General features: G+C 43.5%; 1 protein-coding gene across 1 annotated transcript in view; it reads left to right on the top strand.

The window, feature by feature from the left end:
* LOC145405807 (uncharacterized) overlaps nucleotides 1-25,004 on the top strand; it is a 127,114-nt gene that overhangs the window by 50,260 nt on the left and 51,850 nt on the right. The window contains exon 3 of the mRNA XM_080277045.1: nucleotides 18,685-18,890. Within this exon, the coding sequence (XP_080133171.1) occupies nucleotides 18,685-18,890 (206 nt within the window). The remainder of the gene's footprint in view (nucleotides 1-18,684; nucleotides 18,891-25,004) is intronic.

The raw sequence follows: 25,004 nt of genomic DNA, 5'->3' as shown, positions 1-25,004 counted from the left end.
GGAAGTAACAAGTGGAGTCCCACAGGACTCTGTGTTGGCACCAGTAATGTTTGTGATTTACGTAAATGATATGGTAGATGGAGTGAACAGTTATGCAAGTCTGTTTGCTGATGATGCCAAGATCTTGAGGAAGGTAGAAGTTGAGGAGGATCTGGATAGGATACATGATTGGAGCCATCTGTGGGAAATGAAATTTAACACAAAGAAACGCAAAATGTTGGAAATGGGTAAAAGTACCAAGAGGCCATCACTGAAGTATTTGATGGGTAATGAACCAATCACAAAAGCGAGAGAAGAGAAAGATTTGGGAGTGCTGTTCCAGGATAGTTTGTCACCTGAAAAACATATTAACAAGACAGTTAGGGAAACGTATAAACTCTTGACTAACATAAGAGTAGCATTTCATTACATGGATGAGGAGATTATGAAAAAATTGATAGTGGCCATGATCTGCCCCAGGTTAGAATATGCAGCAGTAGTGTGGTCCCCACACAAAAAGACAGATAAACAAGATTGAGAGAATACAAAGAACAGCAACCAAGATGGTCCCCAGCCTGGCAGATCTGTCTTACAGAGAGGCTGGAAAAGCTGGATATGCCTTCCTAAGAGGAAAGGAGAGAGAGAGGGGCGACATGATTGCTGTGTTCAGGACCATGATGGGAGTACATAAAATTGACAGAGTAGATCTGTTTGTATGGGACAAGAGAGTAACAAGAGGACACGGAATGAAATTGAAGAAGTCAAGCTGTTTGAAGGATATCAAGAAATACAGCTTTCCTTATAGATGCATAGACCTGTGGAATAGCCTGGACAAAGAGATCGTCCAGTCTAAAAACTTAAACGAGTTTAAAGCAAAATCTGACTTATCGAGAAACAGAGACGGGACCCCACAAGCGAAGCTCATTTCCTGTATATCACAATTAGGTAATATAAACACACACACACACACACACACACACACACACACACACACACACACACACACACACACAAACACACACACACACACACACACACACACACACATGCTACCAAAAAGTTCCCGCAATTTGAAAGTGGGACAGATATCGCTTGTTGTACAGTGTGTGGATGCTAGGTGGTAGTGCACGCACCTTTTATTTGTTAGTGTCAAGTGACGTTGTGCAGGGTGGATGCGTTCATTGCACATGTGCATCTTTTTATCATTGTGTTTGGGTTAGTCTGCAAATTTTGTAATCTCAAAAATGGTGGATGTGAAAAAGCAATGTGTGTACATCAAGTTTTGTGTGAAACTCGGGAAGAATGCATCAAAAACTCGCAAAATGTTAAAACAAGCATTTGGTAATAATGCTTTGGGGGTACACAAACCAACGACTGGTTTAAGCGTTGTAAAAATGGCCGAACATCAACAGATGATGATACATGTTCTGGTTGCCTTTCCACCACTTCAGCTTCTGACAATGTGGCCAAAGTTCGTGCAATCATTCTCAAAGATAACAGGAGAACAGTCCACGATGTTTGTGACACTGTTAGCCTCTCATATGGAACTTCTATCAGTCTATCTATCTATTGACCGATGCCCTAATCCAGCAAAGGGTGGCCACAGACAAAACACCTCCAAGTCGCTATGTCACCCACCATTAGACTGCCCTTCCCCCAACTCACTCCCCCCTCCCTCATATACCTCTCAACTCCATCCCTCCACTTTATCCTTGGTCTCCCCTTCCCTCTCCCTCTCTCCACTTCACCTACATACACCCTCTTAGTCTTTCATTCTCCATTCTCTCCCCATGTCCAAACCACCTCACTGCATTTCTCAGTCACATCCACATCCACCCCACAACGTTCTTTCACTTCTTCATTCGTCAACCTGTCCCTCCAAGTCACTCCACATGCTCATCTCAGGTACCTCATTTCCACTGCTTTCACTCTTGACTTGTTCCCCTCTAGCAAGGTTCACGCCTCACTTCCATACATCAGGGCAGGGATCACAATACTATCACGCAGTGACTTCTTCCATACTCACCTCCCTATTTCTCATCACCACCTTCAGTGAACCAACAACCTTCCTTCCCTGCTGTACCCTTTCAAGCATTTCATCCCCAAAACTTCCATCCTTACTCATCACACTACCCAAGTACCTGCATGCACTCACATTCTCCATATCCTCACCATCTAACCTCACTGTGCATTCTGTGACTTCATTCCTCTCTAACATCATAACTTTACTCTTGTTTACATTAACTTTCAGCTTCCTCTTCTTACACACTGTCCCAAATTCATTCACCAAACCATGCAACTCCCATTCATCTTCACTCAACAATACTGCATCATCAGCAAACAGCAACACTGGAATCTTCCACACCTCACCCTCATTCATCAGAGCCACCCCCACATCCACTGCCCTACCTTGCACCTCGTTTACAACCCCATCCATGAATATACTAAACAGCCATGGAGACATCACACATCCCTGTTTTAGTCCCACATAGATCAAAGAACTCACTCAGCTCACCATCCACTCGCACTGAGCCCTAGATCCCTCGTACATACTCTTCACAGCACTCGGCAATTTCCCATCCACTCCATATATTCGTAATACCTTCCACTTACCTTGCCTACCTACTGTCATATGCTTTCTCCAAGTCCATGAAGGCAGCTTAAACTTTTTTTTTCCCTTCTCCACTTAACAGCTAAGAACAAGTATCTGATCTACACACCCTTTTCCCTTCCTAAATCCCCCGTGTTCTTCTCCAACTAGTTCCTCTGTTATATCCCTAACCCTATCAATGAGTATCCTACCATATATTTTTGCAATCATACCAAGAAGGAACTTGCCTATGCATTTTGTCTGGCGACCTTCACATGAGATGAATTGCCACAAAGTTTGTCCCAAGGTTCCTGACTGATAAGCAAAAGCAGCATTGCATGGGGTCTGCAAGGAGTTGAAGGAAACTGCCAAAAATGACCCTAACTTCCTCTTAAGTGTCATTACTGGTGATGAATGCTGGGTTTATGGGTATGACCTGGAAACCAAACATCAATCATCGTAGCTCTGTTCTTACCAAAGAAGGCACGTCAGGTCAAGAGTAATGTGAACTCAACGCAGACCACTTTCTTTGACATGGATGCCATTGTTCATACGGATTCATTCCTCAAGGACAGACCGTCAATGCAAAGTTCTACTGTGACGTTTTTAAATGGCGCTGGGAGGATGAGACAAAAACATCGAGACAAGTGGCGCACAAACGAGTCCTTCACCATGACAATGCACCCACACACACACAGCCCTCGTTGTTCAGCAGTTCTGGGCATAAGAAAACATGCCAGTTGTCTCCCATCCCCCGTATTCCAGATTTGCACCTGTTATTTCTTCCTCTCTCCAATAATGAAAATCCAGCTGAAAAGACTAAGCTTTGACACCACTGAGGAGATCCAGGAGAAGTCAATGGTCTTGGACAAGCTGATGCTCAAGGATTTCCAAAACACATAAAAGCTCGCGAGCTTTGGTTAACGAATCCTTTGTCCCAAACTTGAACACAAGCTGTACTAAGCAACATACCACGTGTTCCAAGCTGGCTTGTGAGCTCTGCTAAAAAACCAAGCCACATTTCTCCTAAGCTAGCTCACAAGAGGAAATCTGCAGGACAGCTCCTATCATCTTGAACATTTTTTGGCAAAGAGTTATACAGTACTTTCATTTTTGTGTATTCATCTAATTATTGCAGAAATAACTACTATGAGCACTAAAGATAGGTTTGTTGACATGACACCCATGGGGGAGCGGATTATTCAGACCCAGACCCATTCGTCGTCAAGTCATTCGGGTTAGTTAGGTTATGTCAGCTTAAGTTAGTAATGACTTGTGACGGACTGATCTAGGGGCCGAATCAAATTTAAAGCCCAGCATGGTGAGCAATTTGTCATGGTTTGTGTAAAACTGATAACTGTATAATTAATGGCTTCAAAGTAGTGCATTTCCACAACTTATTCACACTTACCAAGATAATTAGGTTATTTAATTTAATGAGAAAAATACAACTACAAATTATGTGCTTGGAGCTCCCCTGCAGCTTCATCAAACTGAGTTACAGTCAACCTCTGATATCTGTGGGTTTGCCATTCACAGGTTCACACATTTGCAGATTTTTCTAGGAAATTATTTAAAAAATTCACAGGAAGATATTTCCTGCTTTTCTCACAGTATCAGCTGTTCCTAATGGACCATGTGATTTTTCTGCATATTTTCCATGAGAAATACTGTCCTAAACACTTAAACTGTGCAGTTACCCTGTACAGGTATGTGCTGTTCAGCTCAGGGCATCAGCACTTTACAGTACTCAGTGTTCCACAACACAAATCCTCTACTCTTTTCTCGCAGTGAGAGTTTGATTGCAATTGCCTCCTGGGGTAGCATCCCTTATTATCTGCCTTTGTGTTTTCTTTCTGCTTATCCTGCTGGCCATTCAAAGAGGGGACCCAGTCTTATTCCACCACGCTCATTCTCTCACAGTTCATCTCACGCGTTTGTGCATCCGCATGTGTTCTGCGTGTTATTACTATACAGCCGCAGTACAGCCAGCCACAAAACAGCCAGCTGCACAAATGAAGCTGCCTCCACCTCTCATCCCAGCCACCTCTGATGACCCTGATGACCCTCCCTCCATTAGTGATTCTCCAGAGCCTAACTCGAGCTCATCCTGCCGTGCAGAACAGAACATTCATCTTTCATTGTCCTTTATGTATGGCACAGCAAACTCTCACTGTCATCATTGCATGGGTGAGTACAGTGCACTGTACCCAGAACGGTTTCTCATCATCCTGTACTGTTTTTCTAGGAAGTACTACTGTGCCCTGAAGTGCATTTACAGGTCTCATAGTTGGTCTGTAGGTAATGAGCATAATTAAAACTGCGAAACCAGTGATTTTTGTGAAGGGTATGGATTATTCACGAATTTCACCCGTTCGCAGGGGGGTCCTGTACATAACCCCCGCGAATCATGGGGGTTGAATGTACATTTGTCCCTAGCTAGCACATGAGTTTGCCTTAAGAATGAGTTAAGCTGACCTCCCTTAACCCGCGGCGTCCCGTCAACGTTCTTCAACGTCCACACGTTTTGTCACTGCCAATCCCGTCGACGTACATAAACGCGAAAAAATTGCAAGGTCCCTAATTTGCACAATTTTCAATTTTCGCGAGTCATTTTTGGTACGTATACACGTGACACCTTCCTCAACAAGATGCCAGGCAGGGACAATGCCTTACCTAGCATGACCTCCTCCCCCCCCCTGCATGCCATTGTCTCAGCAATCACCTGTTATCAGTGACCTGGCCAGTAAAGCCACGTCATGCCACGGTACGAAATTTAGGGCCAGAGTGATTCCCCAATCAGTGACAATGTGGAGGACAAACTTTACATAGCATTAGAGGAAGAAACAGTTAGAAATGATGATCAGGTAATGTGGCAAAAAAAGGTCAGGTATTAGTGAGTGAAACAATGCTTATAATGCCTATATTACTGCTTGAAAACCAATATACTCTTGTACTACATATAAATTCGTACCAAGTAAATAAATAAATACCGTTTATGAGTGGTGTGAAATAGTTATCCTCCCATAGAACTCGTTTTCTTTGGTGCCAGCCTGATAGAAAACCCAGTAAGGTAAGGAGGTACTCCTACCTGTAATGAGTATTAAACCTCAGGTGAGCGATTTCTCTATGTATTTTCGATGTTTCTCACCAAAAGCGAAGGTTTGAGCCAAAAAAAATTTTTTCCTAAAATGGTCGGGATTGGGGGGAGTCAGTGGCGGAAAAGTGGTCAGGATGGGGCGGGTTAACCCATGTCACCCATGTAGGCAACTTCACTGATTTCTCTTCTGTTCAGTAAACAAAAACTAATCTCTGTTTTGCTTCAGTGGACAAAACAACTGCCAATTTACATACCTAAACTCTTTATAAAAAAAAAAAAAATGCTTTCAGAAGAAGTGAAATAGTGATGATACTTGCTGCAGAAGTAGGAAAAGAAGTTAAATAAAAGATAAAAAATGGAAATTCTAAAGACTGCTAAAGGTTATGCAGCAAGCAAGTTATAAGACTAGTTTGGGATTGGAACAATGATTGTGTACAACTTGGACACAACTTGGAACTGGGAAGAAATACTGACATTTTATGCTGCAAGTGAACATTCTGATTCAGTGATAAACAAGAAATTTAAGTGAACATAAATGTGGCTGGCCTACAATTGATAAAGCGCTGTATGAATTGTTCAGACATTATAGGAAGTGTAAATCTCGACCTTTACTGAGTGAGGAAACCAATGAATTTCACAAATAACTCAACATCACTGTCTAGTGAATATTCTGCTGGCAAGGTGAACAAAATGAACATCACTAAAAAGGTGCATGAAGGCATGTGGAGAAAAAGTGTTGGCTGCCAAGGATGCTGGCAAAAACTTTGTGCATGAATTTGCCAAGTTGGTACCTGGCGAAAATCTCAGCCCACAATAAATTTACAACACTGACGGAAGAGGTCTGTTTCGGCACAGTGCTCACAGATCAACACTAGCAAGGCATAATGAATGTGAACTATGAGGCATGAAGAAGTGTTAGACCAAGTGGCATGTGAAAATGTGGAAGACAAACACAAATACAAGCTGTTGATGGTAGATAATAGTACACGTTCTCATACAGTTAAATTATATGAGTAAGGCCTCTTATGAAAACCAGAACTGACAATGGCTGGAATACATGGGGCATGCTTTCATACTCTGTAAGAGCCACCAAACTTTACATCACTTAATCAGCCAATGGGCCAAGGAGTGATAGAACCTTATGTGCAAATACAGAACCTAGTCTAAGTGGAGACTGCTTGCCCTTGATGCACCAAGCAGTTTTAAGACCATCAGAAAGCATGTCACAGTTAGGGACTACAAATGGACACTACACAAGTCCTGAATGGATGTTTCACATCTGGCCTGCAAGAAGATTCAATGATGATGAGAATCTTGCTGCAGATTTTTAAAGTGTCCACTGAGAAGACTGAAGATGCAGAGCTCAAACTATGTTAACAGCAAGAACAGTGAGCAAGCTGAGCATATGCTTGTGAAAATAGGGAAGAATGAATATGGCACAATGACAAGGCTCTAGTTTCTTCTACAGTGACTGATGAAGAAACTGAGAACAGGGTGGTAAACCCAAAAGATTAAAGAAATGAACATGACAGTGAAAAAGGCAATCGTAAGAGATATTCAACTGATATCTCAACGTTGGATAATTTTTTTGTAAAAGGCATTAAATAGAAACTCACCACCATTCAAAGCATAATCGGCTGCTTAGGGAAAAGCCTAAGCAAATGAAGTGGTTAACGCTAAATGAAATCCAAAAGGCACCAAGGCAACACATGGAATGAAGCCCCGTCCCAACCTTATCTCCCAGCACCCTGCTGCTCACCAAAGACCTAGACGTCAATGAAGTGGAAGTGGACACTCCAACACCTTGACATTTATTCATGCTACCTCAACCAATGCTCGAGCAAAGCCTCCTGATGTCTTCAGATGTTCTTGATGTCTCATGGAGATCTCTTACCAAGTAATTACAGCTGGTATGGAAGTCTTCATTTTCAGTATTGTAGTAAAGCTTTGTAAAAGTGCATATCTCTTGTAGAATTAGTACAGTGCTTATGCATAATGTTCACCTATGAAGCAGTGGTCAATTTTATTTAAATTTCCCTCTGTCAGGATGTTATAAATCTTTGGGTTGGCAAATACTGTGAACAGCATTTGTCAGGCACTGTAGCACAAACACAATCCTTGGGAATGAACTCACATAGCAAATGACAGCATGTGTGCAGAGTTCATGAAGATTCTGTACATGGCACTAAATTCTGATAAAAATGTTTAAAATGAAGACTGACAAATTTAACGCAATCAAAACTTACAAAGAGTAATTACTACCGGTATCTTGAATACTGCCAAACACTGTAATAGTGAAATTCCGTGCTAAAACTTAACACTTGATTTACTGTTGTTAGCTGCTACCATTTATGTAACTAGCCAAACATCATAGGATTACTTAAAAATAATTAAATAAATACTGATGTTGCATCAACCTTCAAATATCGGCATGTTTCATAGTGTTCGTCACAAGTCACGAAGTTCTGGCAACATCACCCAAGAGAACTAATGGTTGGTTGTATATGTACCTACCAATATGCTCACTCATTTTTATTTCTACCATAGTCTGACCAATAAAGAGAAAACCTTATATTATTTTTGTCCATAAACTGCATCAACATGTAAAGGTAATTGTGTTTTTTACTTGCTGGTAGTGGTGGTGGGACAATGGCTTTTAAACCGAAGATATGGGAGGGCAACAATCTAGATATTTGGCAATATTCACTTGGCTAGTTGCACCTTACTAAAACCAATATTGGTGGGTAGAAAATTAAGGTAAGGATACAATGAACAACAACAGGAAATTACTGGTGGCAAGTTTCCCTATTTACCTTGTTCAGGATATATGCCATGGAGTGACAGGACCCTCACAGAGCTGGCAGAGGGTATGCAAGCAGTAGTTAATCTCTGGGCAATGTGTAACTGCATCTTCACAATCTCCAGGGGATTGATGAATGTTATCCTGTGATCCACCAGCCTGAGGGAAAGAAATATAATCAATCAGTTTAACCAAATGATGTTGAACTGTATTTCCTCTTGAATGAATCCCCGTACTGAGGTTGGCCATGGTACTGCTGGTGTTTCTATGATCACCTCCACTAGTACAGCTTGTATCCCATTTATGTACTGGTAGGTTCTTGGGCAAATTCAATTATCTTTTAAGTATTCTATCTATCTACAATCCAATCTTTTTCGTCTTATCAGGACCACAAAGCCTAAGACTAAGCTAATTAGTATCAGCATTTAAGGCATGATTAACCAATTGCTCCTCCCTGTATTTATGTGAATAATAAACCCCAAACACTGACTGGATATAAACCCTAATGGGCCACAGCCACCTGTAACACACTGACTCATTAAACCACAAGTCTTCACATAGATTCAATTTTTCAATATTCAACTTTATGTAATCTCAATAAAAATCATGGCTTAATATGAGGACCACCTCTAATAAATAAATAAATAAATAAAATATATAAAATCACCTTTGGACTAATTCAAAGACTTTCTAAAGCTATCAAGAAGCTTTTTTTTTTTTTTATTAGGTACTGTACATAATTCATCTGTAAATAAGTCAAAGTACAATGCTGTAGTGCATTTACTCTACCCTGATTTAAAAAAAAAAAAAAAAAAAAAAAAAAAAAAAAAACAGTTCAGTTCACAGCCAGATATGGTCCAATTGGAGGATTGTTTTAACTAGGAACTAAGGCTGCCTCACAACAAAAACTCATTGAATTTCATATAACCATAGTACAGTGGCCTCGCATCCAAAACACATTTCTTTAAAATCACCTTCAATACAGTACTTTCAAATATTCTGAATTAAAGCAAAAAGGAGGAGGGGAGTTGTACAGAACACTTTCATTAGTACAGTTTGCTTCCAAGATGTGTGTGAAATCTGAGTCAGAGTAGTAGCTACTAAACAAGATTTTGTTATTCCCTTGTGGTTAGCACGCTATCAATTAATGCTGTAAAAAACGGATACTGTAATGTATTCATCAAACCAGACTTTTGCTCTTCCGATAATGATGTTTGCCGGTTAATACCATGTCCGATAATTGGAGGGTTACTGTAGCTGTACAAAAAGATGTTCTGGGTTGCCGCCATGTTGGTACACTGCAGAGTAATTTGATCTACAAAAAGCATTACATACAGTGAGGTGGCTATAAAGGTTGGGATGTCTGCAGAAAGCTTTGCCCCCTCCCCCTCCCTTTGTTAGGCCCTAACTGGGCCCCCCCATCCACTATAATCACCTCACACCATGTGTCCCAACTTAGTGGCATACATAGCCATAGACCTAATCTAACATGGTGGCATATACAGACATCCTCTGACCAAAATAGCTGCATAACAAAACATTGTTTCAGGTACCTTTTAATGGATATGTGTTAATATTCATTCCCAACAACTATTTGTACAGAAAAAGGTTAGTCAGAAGGTGAAATATATAAACTGTCAGTAATCCTTAAGGAGACATAGGACCATCTTAGTTTACAAATTTCTTCTGGCTTTTTGTTTACCTTAGCTCTTAATGGGATTCTTTGAGTATTTTGTGTGTGTTTTCAAGTTTCATTGCTTTTTATTTCTTTTAAAAGTGGTGAAAAGGATTTAAAAATAGTGTAAGTTTACAATCCCTAAGTGCCGAAGGCAAACGTACACACCATCATGTGGTGCATGAAAGCAGACGATACCTAACCATCAGACCTAACCTAAATTCTCATTGTTACACCCAACCCAATGTATCCTAACCTAACCTTTCTTATGCTACTAACCAAACCTAACCTATTCTTTATATACCATAATCATATTTTCCTTGTTTATTGATGGATTCCTTTCATACCAAATATATACCAGTATTTTTGTAAACCTCTACAAAGTCACTAATCAATTTGGGGTAATCCCCCCCTCCCCCCTGAGGTGGTGCTGTCTCCTTAACCCCTCCAAGCCAGGCTATATTTACCACGGCCATCTTCTCAGTATGAACAATTTCCTGAAAATTGCTTGTTTTCAAACCTTAATATCTCGGAAGTACGGTAAAACCTCGATATAACGGACTTCAGTAGTCCGGAATTCGTTTTTATCAGACTCAAGGAGCTACCGGACTAAATTCCTATACAGTACAGTATATCGGAAAAAGTCCGATAAAGCCAGAAGCAGTCCAGACTGCCTGACCACTTCAGCTATGTTCACCACAATAAGGTAAATAAAAGACATGTTTATCACTGTACAGTACAGTGTTATTGTATATATTATATCATTTGATAAATGCAGTGAAGTTATAACACTACAGTACCGCAATTGTTGTCAAAACAGTTTAAAAACTGTTCATGCGATCTGGACTAATGTCTGATATATCGAAAAAAGTCCGGGTTAGCAGGGGGAAGTCCGGATATCAGAATTTCGCATTTTTCGGAATGGTTTGGGCCCCTATTAGTCTGTTATAGTGAGGTCTCACTGTACAGCACTGAGGTCTTACTGTACAGCACTTAGGGAAACAAAATAAAGACCATATTATTCACCAACTCCTCTTCTTGCAAAAGAAAGTATCCCAAGGTCTGTAGGTCATTGCGTTGATGAGTAATGATGTGAGGAAAAGAACTAATTTTCGGCGCAAGAGCAGGATGTGCCCATGTGTTTGCCCGCGATGCTGACAATGGCTTTGCTCTCAACATAATAACTTCTCCATTACAGTACCAGATAAACCAGGCACAGTGGCATCCAAGGCACACCCAACAGCACTATCACTGAGCCCTTTCCCAGTATCCTTGGAAGTAGGCTTGGCAGGAGTGGATGAGACAAATATTCACGAGGTACGACGGAATCAGACGAGAAAGTGTAAGAGAATATCGTCTTACACCTGGCAAACTCAGAGACGACTGAGGTATGGTTGGCTTGGCTGGCAGGTCTGTCTCCCTAGCTTTTGAAGAAGAGATCAAGTGGCAGTCACTTCAAACTATGGCGCAAAAACAATTGCGGCTCCTACCGACACCTTGCAGGAATCTGGCACCTCTTTGTCTTTGTCTGAGCTGACACCCGGCAGTTAGGAGTTAAGGATTATCAAAAAAAAAAAAAAACTGTACGGCTGTCCGAAACGGCAAACTGAACTGAACCAGTAGCTAAGCTAAGTATTATTGCATGGATCAAAGTAGAAAACACAGGCTCTGGCTAGGGTAATGCCTTTTTTTTTTTTTTTTTTTAACACCTAGGTGTGATAGTTTAAGGTTAGAGAACAGGTACCGTAGTGGGTAAGTTAATACCAAAAACAGAACCTGGGTTCCCCCTCCCCCCTTTGGTAGCACAAATGATTTTCGGCTTCATTTTAAATGAAATTGCCAGTTCTTGCCGAATCCCTTACCCTACAACCCCGGATTCCACGTGGATCATCCAGTTGCTACTGCTAAGGGAAGAGGGAGGCAGTTCATTAAAAACGATAATTTCTGATGGAAATGGTCAAAACTATATGAAACATCAAAATACATGGGAAAAACCTAGGTTTCATTACAGAAGAGTGAGCTTATAAATTTTTATATGTCTATCTGTAGCCAGATGCCATAATCCAGTAAGGGGTGATCGTTTGTCTTTAGTTGTTTTACAGGGAGGGGCTCTAACCCTCCGCCAACCCATTTGCTGACACATAGGGAACACATACGAGTTGGTCATATGGTTACCACCCAGCACTGTAAATGGTTTCCTGGTTTACTTGTTACTCAAAGTACAGCCTCCTGAAAGGGGAAGGAAAGGTGACAAGAAAGATAGAAAAAATAGGAAGAGAGGAAGGCAGGTTCAGAAAAAGATGATATGGGTGATGGAAGAAGTAGGCAGCATTTCATCAAGTGAGTCGATGATGGTCACCACCACCTACCACATAATCACCTAACCTTAATAATCTACCCTATATAACTCATCTAACTTATTAATCTATGGTACCTTAAGATCCTTTCCTAATCAAAGGTTGAATCCATTCAAAACTTCAATAATACTGTATTTGCTGCCTGCTTCTTCCTTCACCTTCAACATTCTTTTTCTTTGTCTGCCCTCCTCTCTTCCTATTTCTCCCATCTTTCCTGTCACCTTTTATCACTCTTTTTTCCTCTTCAGGTGGTTTTACATCGAGTGACAAGCCTAATGGTTTCCTGTAAGGCAGGAAACCATTTACAATACTGGATGGTAACTGCATAAACAACTCAAACATGTTCCCTGCGTCTCAGCAATGGGGTTGGTGAAGGGTTAGTGGCCCTCCTCGTAAAACAACTCAATCAAATGGCCACCCTTTTCGGGATTATGGTATCTGGTTATAGATACCGTAGGTAGATAGATTTTCAACATTTTGTTGTACTTAAAAGCAATTTTTCTTTGCTGAAAGGCATAGACATATTTGCATTATGGGCCACAGCCTATACATGTTATCATTTGATAATATATACAGTGTTTACTGGTACAAATAATGTTTCTCACTGAAGAGTACCGGTACGGTGCAATGCTGGTGTGGTTTGCCATATGGTGGTGTGGTGCAACACTGATGTGTGGTGTGATGTGGTATACTGTATAGTAAAGGTGGTAGTGTGTGGTGTAGTTCTGGTATGGCATGGTATGCTGCGATGTGTTGTGGTGTGGTATGTTCGTGTGCTGACATAAGTTACAGGCTGATTAGGCTAATACGTTTCATAATACGATATGGTCATAACAATTCATGATGAATTACTTACCTTTTTCTTATTTCAGCCTATTGTACACATCCTGTAGAAAATACTCTTGCTATTGATTGTAAAATAACTGTGCATAATTGAATTCTGTGAAGAAAAGTATAATCCCCTGTGCTCTGACATCCCTCTTGTTTACACTAGCGGCGCCGCCTGTGGCTGAAAACCAAACTAATTCCCATTTTCTCAAACCTTTCAGTGTATTACCTTTATAATAGTACCGATATACTGTAGAGTTTTGCTTTTATCATTCTTTTTTTTTTTTTTTTTTTTTTCCAGACTTCACAATCTTCTATTTCATATTCCACACACTTGTTAATGCGATATAGAGAGTTTAGCTGGGATACTAGTATTTTCTTGTTACTATCCCTTTATCTGCCTCGCCCTTCTTCCTTCCTCTTTCTCTTATCTGCCCCTTGCCACCTCTCTCTCTCTCTCTCTCTCTCTATCTCTCTCTCTCTCTAACTAAGCTTCTCTCCTTCCTTTATCGGATCCCATTAATCTATCTACCTATCTACCTATAGCCAGACCCCACAATCCTGCAGGGGGTGGCCGTTAGACTTGAGTTAATGGTTTTACGGGGAGGGGCACTAACCCTACGCCAACCCACTTGTTGACACGCAGGGAACACATGTGGGTTGGTTATATTATAGTTACCACCCAGCGCTGTAAATGTTTTCCCGGCTTACAGGAAACCATTAGGCTTGTCACTCAATGTAAAGCCACCTGAAAGGAAAGAAATGTAATAAAAAATGACAAGAAAGATGAAGGAAGTATGAAGAGAGGAAGTCACACAAAATAATGAATGATAAAGATGATGGAAAAGTACGAGTAGGCAGCACTGTATCAAGTGAGTGGATGATGGTCGCCACCAGCTACCACAAATCCTCTCCTTTATTTATTCTTCGTTCACTAACCTCTCCATGTCTCCCTCTCCTCTCCCACTAATTTCTCCATCTCTCCTATCCACCTAACCTCTTCCTCTCTCCTCCCACTAACCTTTTTATCTCTCCCTCTCCTTCGACTAAGCTCTCCACTTCCTCTCTAAAATGCTGAATAATCTTACGAAGGACAGCCCAACACCCCCAGAAGGACCCTACAGAGGGGTGAATAGAGCGCGACTTGACTCCGGGCAACAGGGATATAAGTCCGCCCAGGCCACGCGCCCCTATGACCCGGAACTCGCCCGCCGCCACCATAGCAGGAAATCGCAACTACGCTGCGGCCAAGCCGACCACCAACAACCACGGGGTGGGGCTATTACTCTTAGCTCCAGTCAGCACCCCTGAGACGGCCTGCAGCCGCTCTGGAGGTAATAAAGGGACGGCCTGTAGCTGCTCCCGCCTTCGTCAGAAGATGGCCAGAAGCTGCTCTGAAGGTGCCCTTAAAGAGACGGCCTGTAGCCGCTCGACCTTCCTACAGGAGATGGCCGGTAGCCGCTCTGGAGGTAATAAGGAGACGGCTGGTAGCCACTCCAAAGGTGCCCTAACAGAGACGGCCCGTAGCCACTCGACCCTCCTACAGGAGATGGCCAGTAGCCGCTCTGGAGGTAATAAGGAGACGGCCAGTAGCCACTCCCACCATCGTCAGGAGATGGCCAGTAGCCAATCCGAAGGTGCCCTAACAGAGATGCCCTGTAGCCCCTCAACCCTCCTGCAGGAGGCGGCCAGTACCCGCTCTGGAGGTAACCAGGAGATGGCTGGTAGCCGCTCTCGCCTTTGTCAGGAGATGGCCGGTTGCGGCTCCGAAGGTGCCCTTGAGTTGGCCTGTAGCTGCTCCCTTCCCCAGGCCACGGCCAGTAGGTGGGCCTTTGCGACAGCTGGTAGCCGCACCCCTAGAAGGCCACGGCCAGTAGCTGGGCTCTACGGCAGGAGATGGCCGGTAGCCGCTCCTCCGTTAGGTGCTGACTCCCCTACACGAGACTACGACCCAGAGGGAGGCCCCAGCCTGGAGGACTACTGGAGAGGCCCCGTGACCACCGCCGGGCTCTTCTCTCTGCAGCCGGTTCCTGATAGGCCTCCCCTGATGAACCCCAACGGAGGCCGACGCCACAGCCCACTCATGACGGCATCCCTGACCACCAGAGACTGCAGCCCACGGGACCTCCAGACCACCCCCGGGACCCCCGGGCGGGACATCCCTACACCCTGACGCCAGAGACCCTCGTCCTCCGTCAGGTGCCTGAGCGAAAGGTTCAGGCAGCTGTTTGGCCCCAGCCCAGAGGTCCAGACGCCCGTCCCGAGCCCCGGGAGCAAGGGACCCTTCACCACCAGCAGCCCCGGACGAGAGAGGACGCCCCAACACGTGATCCCGTGGCCCCTGGATACGGAGGCCCCCAGCAGAACTCAGCCCCATCCGTAGGTAGGCTGAGTTGTTCCCGCCGCTCTTGTACCTGACCGCCACTACGCCCAGTCCCGAAAGTGAGTAACAATGAAAGCACAGTGAAAGTGATACAGTGAAGCAAGGGAAGCACAGTGAATTATCAGAATACGGGGCATCAGAAATAAAAGCATCAGTGTAAAAGAAAGAAGGAATAAAATAAAGTAACAGTGAGACAATGAATACGGCTGGGCAGTGGAATAAGTGTCTGTCTGAGTGAACATGCAACCATCTTAGTGATATAGCCTCACACCAAGATCATACGTAGACTCCAGTGCAAGAACAATAATTAATAACACGACGGACAAACAAGTCAGACTGCCAACAGTGAAAACAGTGCCACGGCCCTAGTGAACAGAACTCCACCCGATAGATAAAACCTGGCCTTCCCCTAAGTGATAGTATTTGGTCTCACTTCCCTAGGACTCCTGATCTTAGTGCTATTCACTTTACCTGATCTTGTCACGAGTAGTATCCTGCGCGATACTATTACCCACAATCTAGGCCTAAGGTTTATAATTGTTCAGTACAATTACTCTTGTGACATCTACCCGTTCCACTTGTAGAATTTAGCAATACACGTGTAAGGTTGTTGCCTTGAGTTTTTGTGTCCTGCCTCTCTCTTATTTGTCTAAGCTCCGGTCTAGAAATGGGAACCCAGCTACACACTAGGCGTTAGAGGGACGGGAAGCCGACCCTAAAACACTTAGCATTACACTCTCCTCTCCCACTAACCTCTCCCTCTGCTACTCCACTAACTTTTTCTCCCACTCTCCTCTTTTACCTCACCTCGCTAACCCTCTCCCTCTCTTCTTCACCTCACCTCTCCATTTCTTCCTTATGACACTAGTTCTCTCCTCTCCACCTCTTTTCCCTATATCCCTTTCCTCGACCAAGGCAACAGTTTGGCTGTCCCTCCTCCTATGTCACTTGTACCGTTTTTACTATAACCTGGCCTAAAACTGCCCTCTCTCCATCTTGAATGCTGAATTGAAATAACAGATTAACATCAACATTTAATTCTTGCACGAAGAGGTTTTATGGAAAAGACGTAAGGCTGTAGCATTCTTTTCTGCCACTGGTCTATGAAAATTTGGACCAAGTTACAGCAGTAAAAAAAAAAAGTATGTATAATCCTCTTCATACTGCACAGAACGAATTGCAACCAGTGCAGAATAATGCAAGGATGACGAAGACATGGCGCATCATACCTGTCACCACATATATAAAATCGATTCCAGATATTAGCAAATACTGGGGAAGAGACACACGGGGCACGGTTGGTGGGGTAGTCCATCATCCGGGGTCGGGAGTTTTGTAGCAGACACCTACCAAAGGGAAGCATTTTTAACGCTGGGTGCTGAAATGGACAGTGTAACCATGGCCGTGGATGCTGTTGCTTTGAGTGTAGCTAATGATATTCTTGTTATTCATCAGGGACCAACAACACCATGAACCTGGTCAGATGAGCTGCTGAAGTACAAGATGATGATCTTGTGCTACAAGGCAAAAACTTTTAACATTTTAATTTCAGGTATAGTTTCTAGGACAGCTCCAGATAATAATGAGATAATGACTTATATAGTACGGCCTTCAGTTTGAATAACTGGATTGTCACTTCGTTTGGAGGAAGATGGTGCGTTTGTAAACGCCTGAAATCATTTCTAAATACAGCAGGTTTATATTCAGGTGACGGTCTCCACTTGAACTCGGTTGACTCTGCTTGTCTCGTAGTTTCTTAATTGATGCAGTACGTTTCTTTAAGCAATATAACATTCACCACGCGAGTCAGTAAGCTAGTGAACATGACATCATTAACTACAGTGATATAAATACAGATAACTTAAACTCCCCCATGCAAAAAATAATCACAAAGCTATTCTTCATGCACATTGGGAAGATAAATTTTCTGATTTTAAGGTTCGTGTTCGTGTCGAAGATTATGGTGTAATTACTGTCTTAACACCAACAGATGAATATCGTTCAAAGATGTTCATAAAGAAACATATTTTGTATTTAGTACTAAACGGAAGAAGGTGTGTGTGTGTGTGTGTGTGTGTGTGTGTGTGTGTGTGTGTGTGTGTGTGTGTGTGTGTGTGTGTGTGTGTGTAATTCACCGGGTCGGTCAGGACCACTTGATGGTCGTGATCGTCAGCTTTTACCTTCCTGGAAGGGAGCTGAGAGCTCATATAGTCCGATCTAAGGGCAAGGCTGTGACCTTCACACACGCACACACCCGTCCCCTTGCACAAGGGGGACAGTAACCACCCACTTCGTCAGTGAAACTTTTCGCAACCTGAGCGAGGCTCGAACTCCCTTCTACCAGATGGCAAGCAAGAACGTTGGGGAGAAAGACGGGAGGGAGGGTTTGAGAAGGTGTGAGAGCGGGTTAAAGAGCAAAAGGAGCTGTTTGGGAGGTGGGTGGGAAGGAAAAACGTGATCTTTGCAATGTATGGGTATAATATTTTCCCATCTGAGCAATTCACGGCATTGGAAAGCAGACCCGGTGTGATCATTACTGCAGATATTGTGTAGGAAAGAAAGGGGGACGGTTAGTGGGGATGTCACTAGCTCTCCTCATCCGGGAACAAGGAAGTTAAACAACCGAACATTCCTGTATTTAGGGGAAACAACAGATCTAGTTTTCGTTGAATTTCATGTCCGTGTTATATGGGTGCCCCAGTGGAAGATAAACTAAGTATTATTTTACCTTGGCATTCATATATAAGCTGGAGGTAAATACCGTTGATGTTGTTGATAGCTGGCTTTGAAATAATGACTGCATGAACTTCCACTTCTACTATTTAACAGTACACACACACACACACACACACACACACACACACACACACACACACACACACACACACACACACACACACGAGTCCCACCCCAACGACCCTCCATCTATCAAAGCTCCCCACTAACCTCCCCCTTTCTCTCTTCCCCCACAGTTGCAGTCGTGATCGCGTTCTTCCTCTGCTTCGCGCCTCACCAAGCCCAGCGTTTAATGGCAATACACGGGGACCCAGAGAACCCCCTTGTAGTGCAGACGTTCAATGTCCTGCACAACATCTCCGGGGTGTCCTACTACATATCCACCTGTGTCAACCCCATCCTCTACCACATCATGAGCAATAGATTCAGGCAGGCGCTCAGGGTAAGTACTGAGAGAGAGAGAGAGAGAGAGAGAGAGAGAGAGAGAGGCATAATGCATAATTTGGAGGCAAAATGGAAGAATGGAAGGGATGATAATGAGATAATGGAAAGAAGGGAAGGGTAGACGTGGAGAGAAATGAAATCCGTCTCCTTGAGAAACGGAGTAATGAGGGAAGGAGAGAGAGCTGGAAATGTTGCAAGAAGGAATTAGAGACGAGAATGGAAAGGAAGCAAGGAAGAAAGGAGGGATGGGAATGAAACAGGGGAAAATGAAACAGGAGGGAAGGAAGCAGAGATGGAACTGAAGCAGAGGGGAAGAAAGGTGTGCAATGAAAAGCAAACAGCAACAGACCTATTTGTCCTTTCGAAGCTGTTTGTTGTGAGGAGGGTTATAATTAATGAACGGTATCTATTAGGTGAGTCACAGAGGAGGATAGTAAAGCATGAGTGAAGCAGAAAAGAAAAGAATTAATGAAAAAAGGTGGCAAAGGAGAGGAAGAAGGGATAAAAGTGAGCGTATAAGAAGGAGAGAAGCGAGACAGAATGATATACTGGAGTGAAATGATGTAAAGGATGGGGGACAGAAGGGAGACTGGAAGGCAGTTTGACAGACTAACTAACTGACTTGACTTAGTGAGGACGACGGCAGTGCTGCTGCCGCTGCTGATGGCGTAAAGAAAGGGAAGTTGAAGACAGTTTAAACTGATTTATGCTAAGAAAAATTAATGCTTACGAGAACTGGGGTGAGACAATGGGAGAAAGAGAGATAGGAAGAAAAAAGAAGACCAGAGAAACGAAGAATGGCAGGGACGGATGAAGAAGGACGAAAGTTCGGGGAAAGGACAGATAGGAATGGAGCATGAGAAGATAGCACGAAAGAAGGGTGACATGGAAGGAAGAAGCGAGGAGATGAAGAGGACAGGAGGGCGAAGGGACGAAGAGAGAATAAGAGGAAATACAGGAAGAGGTGAAGAGGGAAATTAGGAAATTAGAAAAGAGTGGAGGAGATAAGAAGAGGAGGAGAGGGGATGAGAGGGAAGATAGAAAGGGGAGTTAGGAAGGTAGAAATGGGGAGATACCAGGATTAGAAGTGGGAAGATAGGAAAGAGAGGAGGGGTAGGGAAGGTGCTGTGAGCAAGCCGGGGGAGGGTAGAGGAAGGGAACTAATATGAAGGGCGATGGTGTTTACCACGTAGAACTGCACTTTCATTATAGACCAGCAGTTGGAGAGGGGAGGAGAGGGGGAAAGGGAAGAGGAGGCGAGAAGCGGGATTAATGAGGTGAAGGGAGGGGAAGGGAGGGGGGAAATGGAAAAATGATCGAGGAAAAGGAGGGAAAGCTGAGAAGGGAAAGAGGTGGGGAGGCAGGGAAGAAGGAGGAGGGGGGGTGGGGCAAAGCATAGGAGAAAGGAGTTTGTTGGTGGCAGGGAGAGGGAGAGGGGTCAGCAAAGGGAGGGGGGGACGAGTGAGGGAAAGAAGGGAGGGGAACCAGATTAGAGGGGAGTAAAAGAGAGAAAAGGAGGGAAAAAAATCGAGAGAGAAGGTAGAGGAGAGCCGGGGAGGAAGGGTAGAAACGGCAGGGAAGTCGGGAAAGGGAATCATTTCAAGGACAGAGGGAAGGCACGAGGAAGAGAACTGGCAGAGGGGAGGGAAACAGTGGCGTAAATGGGGGGAGGGGAGACGTGGGGGGCAGAAAGGTGAGCGTCATGAGGGGAAGAGAGGGGAGCGTCATTGGGGAGAGGTGTAGTGGGGTGGAAAAGGACGGTGGTGGGGTGAGGAGGAAAGGGAAGGAAAAGTAATAGGGAGGAACATGAAGAGGAAGGGAAAAGGGGAAGTGATGCACTCGGGAAGAATGGGAAGGGGAAGTGTAGTGGGAGAAAGAAGGAGTGTAGAGGGGGAGAAGGGGAAAGAGGAAATGATGTGCTGGGAAGGAAGAGAAAGAAACGGGGAAGCGTCACAGAGGAAGGTAATGTGGTGGCAGGGACAAAGATTAAGTATAAAGGACGTGCAACAGCTGACAAGGGAGGGGTGAAAAACGGAGGGATTTTGTGTCATGGGCAGCTGGGGGAAGTGTGGTGGTGGGAGATGTGATAGTAGGCGTGGCAAGGGGAGGTGTGGTAGGGGGAGATATGGTAGAGGGAGATGTGGTAGGGAAGGTGTGGTAGTGGGAGGTGTGGCAAGGGAGGTACGGTAGTGGGAGGTGTGGTATAGGGGTGGTAGTGGGCGGTGTGGCAACGGGGGAAGTGGTAGTGGTGGGTGTTGTGGAGATGTGATTGGGGTGGTGAGGAGCTATCACAACAAAAGCAATATCCTTATTAAACGTTCCATGGTTGGTGGGGGTGAAAAGAGAGAGGGAACATAACACTGAATGATAGGTATTGGAATGAGGGAGGAGTAAGCTGAGGTAGACTGCTATAGGTATGAATGAAAGGAGTTTGAGCAAGTAGGCAGGGAAATGGGATAGACGGCTCAGTATATATATGGTGGACGAGGGCTGGTAACAGGTGGTGTGAGGGTAAAAGTAAACAGCCTGTCTTCCCACCTATGACCTTAACTTTCACGTCCTCGTATCGGTTCTGTCACAGTGTCCCCGTAAGTTTTGACGTGAACTGTTAATTGATGCCAGGTAACCTCAAACCATGCTGAGGGGGGAGATGAAGCTCAGTGTCAGTAGTTGCGTTACCACAAAGTGAATATTCTGAAAAAAGTGTGCCGTTTTTAATGCTTCACTAATTACCTTTTCCTTTTATATAAACCATTATTGCTACCACCAGACGAATAAATTCAACTATGGAGAGAATATTCGAGCTGTAGCAGTTAGTCTTCATTAACCCATTATTTACAAGTCCATACCAGATTGAATAAAAGTGTTACGTGTAAAAATAATAAAGTAGTGGGATAAAAAAGGTTAAATCAGACTAAAGCAAATCCTGTGACAGACTAACGATAAACGTTTTCAATACGAGGGACAATAGCTGGCTATGCTGCCCAGTATATAACAAGATTACTCTGCCATAATTCCACCAGGATCATCGCTGAAACTGTTACCATACATTTCCCTGCCGCTCAGTAAGTCACAGTTCAGAGTGTTTAACCGTCACACTTCATCAACACAAGCCAAACATACCAGCCATACAGGAGGAGATGTGCATATATCGACGGGGTCAGAAGTTGGCTTACTGTTTCACAAGGTCTACTTTACACCTGGGGAATGTGTGTCACTCTCCTCCCTGACGTATCACGTAAAAGAGAATCCTTTAATGACAGAGAAACATACCGAACCTCTCTGAGCTTAAGAAATATCAGCCGGCAGTGGAAAGTGGAAAGTGGAAAATTTGAGATATTATAGGCAAACGTTTGTCCCCAGCTTCATATTCTGGTGTCTGACTATATACTGACTCGTAAACGGCCCATGCACCCCACACACGACACTATAAACCACCATAACGGGTTGATGGTCTGCCCTAGCTGGGATTTACTGTAGTGGGTTTGCTTCCAATCATAGTCACTCGACGTGGGATGTCTCTCTCTTTCGCAGAATTAAGTACTCGTCGACATTACGGATGGAAAAAAGAAAAATGTATGATCAAGCACCATAGTTTTATTTGTTCCCATAGTATTACTCGGTGAACTGTACAAAAAGAAAAGGTACAGACAGTTGGAATCTGGATATAAAACTGCTTCTGCCTGCCGTATTCTAGAGGAAAATTGATTAAGGAAAAATGTATTGTCGTGTAGTTGATACCCCGCCTTCTGGGATATCTGTTCGGAACTCCAATAGACGGCCAGAGGATATTCAGTCATGTAGCTAATATTAACAGAATGTAGGTTGATTATACACCTTCTTAATTTTTTGAACTGAGGCAACGTAGCCTTGTGACCGTACACCTTGGCAGTGTGTGTGTGTGTGTGTGTGTGTGTGTGTGTGTGTGTGTGTGTGTGTGTGTGTGTGTGTGTGTGTGTGTGTGTGTGTGTGTGTGTGTGTGACTAAAGGCTGCCATTTATATAGTAGTCTCGTACGGCTTAACCAGTTCATGCCAGTGACGTATTGTGTTTTAGTATTGCAAAACTGCATCCACCTGTGAGGAGACTTTTACTACTAGAGGAGTTAGATACAGCCCTCAGTACCCCATCACTACGGTAGGTCTTTGTTGAGCTGAATAAAACTGTAGGAGTAAAATATGCTGAACAAAGTAGAGGAATTAAGATGAATACAAATGTAGAAGACTATATCAAGTTAAAAAGATTGTCTGGTAATGGCAAAAACTAAACATCAACAAGAAGAAAAAAGTCAGAGGAGAGACAGCGTTAAATGGTCTCCACTACGGGCCCCCCTACCCCCCGCACCCTCCCAAAAGTTAATAAAAGGCTGGCTGCTGCCGCTTACATATACCGTATAACAATGACAACTATATGAGTATTGGAAAACTTTTTTAAGTTATCAAGAAATAAAAATGCAGAGAAATGTGGAGAAAAAGGCATGTAAAAAGGATTTAGGAGAGAGAGAGAGAGAGAGAGAGAGAGAGAGAGAGAGAGAGAGAGAGAGTTATTATTGTACTTCTATGTAGCCATACGTGCTTGTGTGTGCGTACACACACACACACACACACACACACACACACACACACACACACACACACACACACACACACACACACACACACACACACACACACACACACACACACACACCAGTGTATCAGTTAAACTTATAATTTGGAGTTACTGAATATTAAGTACCGTCTACCTGTCTACCTACCGTTCTAAGTATTGTGTGTATACTTTTTCTTCGTTTTTCCTGTATCTCAGTGTGTCTCATTATTACTTTCAAATTTATATTCATTATTATAGACACTCTCTCTCTCTCTCTCTCTCTCTCTCTCTCCCTATTGTACGATATTCCTCCTTTGTTGACGTTAAATTAAGGAAGAGAAGGGACAATGGGTAGAACAGATTACAAGATGGAAGGAGGGAAACAAGAGAAGGGTACAAGTGGGGAAAAAGACGGGAAGGGAGGAAGGGGGGACTTAAGGAAGGGAAAAAGACGAGAAGGAAAGAATGAAGAGGAGAGAGAGAGGAACACAAGGTGAAGGGAGGAAAGGAAGAAGAGAACAAGATAAGGAAGAAGGGGTATAAAAGAGGGAAGGAAGGGAAAGAAGAGGAAAGGGGAGAAGAGGGGAATAGAGGAAGGGAAGCAGAGGGAAAGGAGGGAAGAGAGGATGATGAAGAAGGGGAAAGGGGAAGTGAAAGACTGACGAAGCAGACAGATGAAACAGGAAATACATGATGAAAGGAAAGAGCAGTGATTGCTAATGAAGTGAGAGAAGAAATTAAAAAATAACAATAAAATAGAGGAGGAGTTCAGTGAGAGAGAGAGAGAGAGAGAGAGAGAGAGAGAGAGAGAGAGAGAGAGAGAGAGGACAGAACTGAGAGTAGCATTTAAAAAAAATAAATAAATAAATAACAGGAAGAGATGCGAGGAACAACGAAGAGGAAGGGAGAGAAAAGACAGGATATGACACCAGGGAAAAATGGTGAGGGAGAATACGGAATAAGGCGAGAGAGAGAGAGAGGAATGACAAAGTATGACAAGCCAGAGACGAGGAAGAAATACTGAGAGAGAGAGAGAGAGAGGCAACGAACGAGTGAAAGGGTAAGGAAAGGGAGGTATAAGCTATGAGTATATGGACGCTGTGAGGGTATGATGATGACGGAAGGAGAGGAATTCAGAATAATGGTACAGTGGAAGAAAAGAGGGAAAAGGAAGAGAAGAGGATGAGGAAGAGTATTCAAAAGAATGAGAGTAAATAAAAATAAGAAAAATAAAATGGACGCGAACAAAGAAGAGTACAAAGAAGAAAGAGAGGGAATACTCAGGAGGAGGAGGCATGGAAGGAGAGACTGAAAGGGAGCAGATAGACAGGAGTGGAATCATGCTATTGAAATTTCCCCAATGAAACGAACAGATAAATGGGAGAGAGGGAGAGGAGAGATTCAGAAAGAGGGGGATAAATGTGGCCAAAGAAGAGCAGGAAACAACGTAATGGAAGGAAACAGATCGACAATGGAGTGGGAAATGAACTGGATATGAAAAAGGATATGAAACAGTCAATATA

This window comes from Coenobita brevimanus, chromosome 68 (assembly GCF_032717465.1).
Source record: "Coenobita brevimanus isolate Jiangsu-jjx chromosome 68, ASM3271746v2, whole genome shotgun sequence".
Classification (NCBI taxonomy): domain Eukaryota; kingdom Metazoa; phylum Arthropoda; class Malacostraca; order Decapoda; family Coenobitidae; genus Coenobita; species Coenobita brevimanus.
This window is presented reverse-complemented; position numbering and strand designations above follow the sequence as displayed.